Source organism: Lemur catta, chromosome 9, assembly GCF_020740605.2.
Source record: "Lemur catta isolate mLemCat1 chromosome 9, mLemCat1.pri, whole genome shotgun sequence".
In the NCBI taxonomy this organism is placed as follows: domain Eukaryota; kingdom Metazoa; phylum Chordata; class Mammalia; order Primates; family Lemuridae; genus Lemur; species Lemur catta.
In genome coordinates, this window is record NC_059136.1 from 24194991 (window position 1) to 24200595 (window position 5605).

The 5605-nt window shown below is 62.1% G+C and overlaps 1 protein-coding gene across 1 annotated transcript; it reads left to right on the top strand.

Annotated features, from left to right (window-relative positions):
• The first annotated feature begins 225 nt into the window (after window positions 1-225).
• SLURP1 (secreted LY6/PLAUR domain containing 1) lies at window positions 226-1398 on the top strand. Its single transcript, XM_045560462.1, has 3 exons — window positions 226-283; window positions 648-767; window positions 1271-1398. The coding sequence occupies exons 1-3, from the start codon at window positions 226-228 to the stop codon at window positions 1396-1398; spliced, it is 306 nt and encodes a 101-aa protein (XP_045416418.1).
• Window positions 1399-5605: the final 4207 nt, after the last annotated feature.

Genomic DNA, 5605 nt, shown 5'->3' on the forward strand with positions numbered 1-5605 from the left:
CAAGGTCCTCAGACTGGGGCTCCCAGGCCCCACCCTTCAGGACCGGTGAGTGACAATGGTTCAGGTGGCTACCTGCCACGGTCCTGCCGGCTGCCTCCCCTGTGACACCCTACTGACTCACAGACCAGCTCCTGCCGCCACCCAGGGGCTGGTCCCCAAGGGGCTAGGTGGGTATAAATCTCAATGTGAGGCCAGCCACCTCTTCCAGCTCCCGAGCACAGAGGAATGGCCTCGTGCTGGGCCGTGCAGTTGCTGCTCATGGCAGCCTGGAGTGTGGGCTGTGGTGAGTGGGCCGGATGTGGCTGGTGAGGGACCCTGCCTCTGGGCCTGTATGCCCGCCTCCCAGAGAGGACAGGGCTACTGGGGGCTCTGTGGCTGAAGGCCTCCTCAGGGACCCACCAGCTCATCCTCCTCACTCTCAATGAGACTTCTCAGTCCTAGAGCCCAGCTTCACCCTGGGACAGGGGTCATGGCCCCATTTTCCAGGAAGGAAGACTGAGGCTCGGTAGAGAGATGCAGTATTCAAGTCTGTCAGTCAGCCAGAAGGCCCTGAAGGGTCCCAGTTAGTCTCCTTCAGCCCCTTCCTTCTGGTTCCAGGATGGGTCTTGAGGCCAGGTGATGAGGGTCTGCCCCCACTCCTTGCCCAGGTGAGGCCTTCAGGTGCTACACCTGTGAGCAGCCCACAGCCATTTCTTCATGCAAGAACATCACTTACTGCAAGCCGGAGGACACAGCCTGCAAGACCGAGCTGGTGACCGTGGAGGCGGGTGAGGCGGGGGCCCCATGGCAGGCCTGGGGTGTGCAGAGTTCAGGGCCATCTCCCCCAAATGCCTCCCTCTCTCTGCAGTTGCTCCTCTGGGCCTGAGAGGTGGTGGGTGGGAAGGACAGGGTGGGCTTCCCCACCTTAGAGGGGGCCCATGCAGCCGAAGGGGGCTGCACAGCCCCTCAGGGACCCACCCTGGGGCACCAGGCACTGGGGATGGGGTGGGGCAGAGGCAGAGGTCCCCTGTGGAGCTCAAGCCCCAGCTCTGCCACAGACTGGCAGGTGATGTTGCCTCAGCCTCTGGGCTCGGGCTCTGTCTTGGGCTAGTGCTGCAGATGCATGAGGGGCTGAGTCACTATCCACGAACATGTCACAGTTGGGGCAGCGGGTGCTAGGCATGGAGGACTCCCCAGACCTGAGCCCTTAGGAATGGGGATGGCAGGGAAGGGTCAGAGGCAGCGCGCAGGGCCAGGCAGGGCTACAGCTCTGACACTGGCCCCCCTGCAGAGTTCCCCTTCAACCAGAGCCCTGTGGTGAGCCGCTCCTGCTCCACCTCCTGCATTGCCACTGACCCCGACAGCATTGGGGCTGCCCACCCCGTCTACTGCTGCTTCCGTGACCTCTGCAACTCGTGAGGGCAGCGGCTGGAAAGGCACTCCTCGCGCACCTCCTCTCCTGACAGGGCCTGGCTCTGCCAGCGGTGCCCTCTGCCCACGCAACTCCCCAGGCAGAGCTCACTGGGCCTCAGGCTACTCATGGGACCTGAGGGGAGAGAAGCACACCAGGGGTGCTCTCTGCCCTCCGTCCCTCAAACTCCTAGAAAATAAATAAGCCAAGGGTGGAGAAGACTGCTGTCCTTCCTGGGTACTGGGAACCCACAGAGCAGGTGTCAGGCCAGCCAGGCTGAGTCGCGGCATCTTTCAGGCACCTGACACTGGCCCTAATCCAGGGCCTTTTGGACCCATTTCACAGATAGGGAAACAGAGGGAAAAAGCCTCCTGGGCCGCCCTTCCTGCAAACTAACCCCACAACCTCTCAGACCAGGACCATACCTAAGGCCAAGGAAAATCTCCTTTTCCCTCAGAAGTCCCCCCTCAAACCCTGGAGCTGTCACCCCCACCCCAGAGTGGAAAGGAAGCTCAGAGCTGGAATCCACTTTCCTCCCAGGATGGGTAGGCGGCTCTGCTCCCCCAGCCCAAAGGGACTTCCCAGGTGTGTGCACCTTGGCCTGCTGGCATCACACAGCTCCATGGCCTCAGTCACCACCGCTGACAACCACCTACTGTGCCCTTGGGACGGCCAAGATTAGATGAGACTGTGGCTGGAGCTGCAGCACTCCAGTGGGCATCTGGTCAGGGCTGCCCAGCCCTCTCCCCAGGACTCAGTCCCAGGGGCCAGCCTCCGTCTGAGAGGATGGAGGCAGCAGCACGTCCTCAGGGGCCTTAGGACCCAGGAGACCTTGCTTTCGGGTCCCTGCTGCCCCACCGTAGGGAGGGGGGCAGTGGCAGCAAGGTGCATAAGGCAGCTGTGGGGCCTGAGCCACCCTCTCTCCAGGCCCCAGTTCCTATCTGTGTCCTCTGGGTTGGGCACCTTCTGAGCTCTGCACAACTAGGCCTTGGGTTTTAAGGCCCCACAGGTCACCTGACCATGACCCTGGGGTCCTGCTGGCACCTGCCGCTGCTGGGGTGGGAGTGATATGCAGCAGGCAGTGATCTGGCTAGCTTGGCAGACAGAGGTGCATAGGACCCCTGTAAGAGCTCATGTCTGTCCTTGAAGGGCCCAGGGGTCAGTACACACTCCCAGTCTCCCACCTCCACGCCCTCCCAGAAATGCCAGGAATTCACACCCTGAGGAGCAGCCCCCAACCAGGGAGAGCTGCCAGAGAGGCTTCCTTTAAGGCGTCCCACCTGGGGCCCTCCCCGCCGGCTAACACCGTGCCTACAGGTCCCCAAGAGAGACATTCCTCCCTGGCATGACCGCCGGACTCCAGAGAGCCCCACGGGGCACTGAATTTGGAGCCAAGCGGCTTCTCTGGCCCAGCGTGAGCAGCGGAACAAGGGGATAATGCTCTGGGTCTTTGGGAGGTGGGGTGGGAAAGCCTTGGCGCCGGCGGGACCGGCGCGGCCAGCAGAGGGCGCACGCCCGACCCGGAGCCCGTGCGAGGAGCCTCTCCGCCGCGCAGCCTCTGCCCTGCCGGGACGTCCATCGCCAGCTGAGCCCAGCCTGGTCCGCAGGGGACCACGGGGAGCTCGGGGAAGCCCTTGCCCCATGGGCTGGCCTTGAAGACGCCCTCCTGCCCCGCCTGTCCGCGCCACTCTCCCAGGAAACGCGACGCATGAAACTGGCGGAGGCACAGGTGGGACCCGGGAGGGCGCGTCCACGGGTCGGGATAATGGGCTCTCACCACCTGGGGGACGCGCGGCCTGAGGAAGGAGTGGGCGCCACACTCTGTGACCGCGCTGGACGTGGGGAAAGCTGGAGGGAAAACAGAGTCGTAAAGACATGTGGGTGTGGGGGCGGAGAGGAGCCGCCCACCCAGGGTTACCCCGCCCTCCCGCGCCGTGCCAAACCCCTCCCAGCAGCGGAGCGGCACGCCTGCTGTCCCAGCTGCTCCGGAGGACCAGGCAGGAGGATCGCTTGAGCCCAGGAGTTGGAGGCTGCAGTGAACTGTGATTGCACCACTGCACTCCAGGTTGGGTGACAGCGAGACCCTGTCTCTAAAAAACGAAACTAAACCTCATACTTCCTAGAGAGGTAAAAGGATCGAGTATTACTCTTCTGTTGTTTTAAGAAATCACATAAACAAGGGGAGTGTAGAACGCTGGGCCATTGCCTTCCAGGCCTTCAGGGGCAGGACCCTCAGCCCAAGGGTGTCCCCAACTTGCAGGTGTTGAGTGGGGAAGTCAGACAGGATGGGCCGTCATGACACATCAGCACCTTTGGTCAGCCTCACTGAGCCATCTTGGCCATGTTGGAAACTCTGCCCTAGCCTCAGTTTGCTTGTTCATGAGGCGGGCAATGGTCCCGCTGTCCCAGGATTCCAAGGAGCCAGGCAGAGCTGCACTCTATTCAGCAAAGCCTTGGAAGTGGGGTCTGCATCCCTGGCCCCTGAGTGGGACACAGCAGTGACCAGCCAGCTGAGCCCAGGAGTCAGGCACTCCAGCCAGGAATGCAACAGGCAGCTGGCCCAATGTGGGCCCAGGGACATCAAGGCTGCCTCCGAGACCCCACCAAGGCAGCCGGGGCTCTGTCCACCTGGCCCTCAGAGCGCACACTGCCCTCTCCCTTAGGATGACGGTACCTGAGCACTGCCTCCCTAAGCCCCTCACTGCTTCACCAGCACCCACTGAGGGCCTCCTGGGCCTGGCACCTGGACACCGTACAGACCCTAGACACCACAGGGGGTGGGGCACCTGGAGCTGCATCATTCCTGCCGCTGTCAGCCCAGGGGAGGCACAGGAGGGGCATCAGGGCCCACCCTGTGCACGGGCCAAAGTAGTCACTTTTCTCTAACTTCTCAGGAGCAGCAGGCCTGTGGGATGAGAGTGGGTCCCACTGGAAAAACAAGGCACTGCCTCATTTCCAAGTCCCAGCCGCCCATTCCCTGGCCCAGGCCAGTCCCATTGCCAGGGATCAATGCCCCCTGGTCAGCAGGGCCCCTCCTTCATTCCGTGGTTGGTCCATCCTCCAGACATAAAGACCAGGAGAGCCCTACTAGCCTTAAACCCTCTGCCAAGCTGGCCCACAAGAGCCTGGCATGTTTGTTCAGCCCCTGCATGGACAGTAAAGCCCCAGAGGCCTTCAGGGTGCAGCCCCCTCAGCCATCTTTATGCCCCCAAACACACTCACACACTCATCCTTAGTCCAGTCAGTGAGCCTGGAACTCCATGTCCAGGCAGATGTGCCCTTCCACAGCCTAGGGACAGCCCTTAGGCCAGGGACCCACAGGGACATTTCACATTTCACACAAGGCCCAGTTGCCCCATCCTGCAGCCTCCACCCTTCTCTCAGGTCCCAGGCAGCCATGCAGGGATGCTGGCTGGGCCAGCCTGTACCTGAACCACCTGTACGCCCACTACTTCCTGTCTGGAGTCCCCTGGGAAAATTGTCCTCTGGCAGGAGTCAGCTCAGGGGCCCCAGAAGTGGAGCAGAGGCTTTGGCTGTCCTGGCTGCAGCGGACTCAGCAACCTCGCTGAGTCACTTCCCCTCTCCAGCCCTACTTCCCCATCACTAACGCCTGTTTCAAATCCAGCTCAATCACCTATTCCTTCCCTGGCCCTTGGGGCTTGCTGCACTCTCCAGAACGGGTGGCCAGAACACAGATACGGCCCACACCCCCTCACCTGCTGTGTCCAGGGGTCCCACTTTTCCCTTCCCTCTTCAAAGGGCCTGCAGAATAGCCCCTCTGCTCTCTGCCCACCCCACCCATCAAAGACCATTGACCTTGGCTCCCAACTGCTACCCCCACCCTGCCCCCAACTCCAGGAGCCGGGGGGCCCAGGCCCACACTCTGGGACACAACCTCCCAGGGCGATCCTGGGACTCAAAGGAAGAAAACTGGAAATCTGCGCCAGGCATTTGTGGATGGGGCGGCAAGGTGCAAGGGCTGGGGTCCAGGAGAGGGCCAGGGCAGGAAGTGCCAGCAGGGGCCTTTGGGCAATCCCTTCCTAGCCTGTCCTCAGTCCTGTGTTCTGTGGGATGCGGAGGAGTCCTGCCCTGCCAGCCTGATCCCTGAGTTCATGGAGCCTGACAAGCCTGGACAGCCCCCATACCAGAAAACATCCCAGAATGACCCCTGTGGGGAAGGGAGCAGAGCTTCAGAAAGGAGGGCCTTCCCCACAC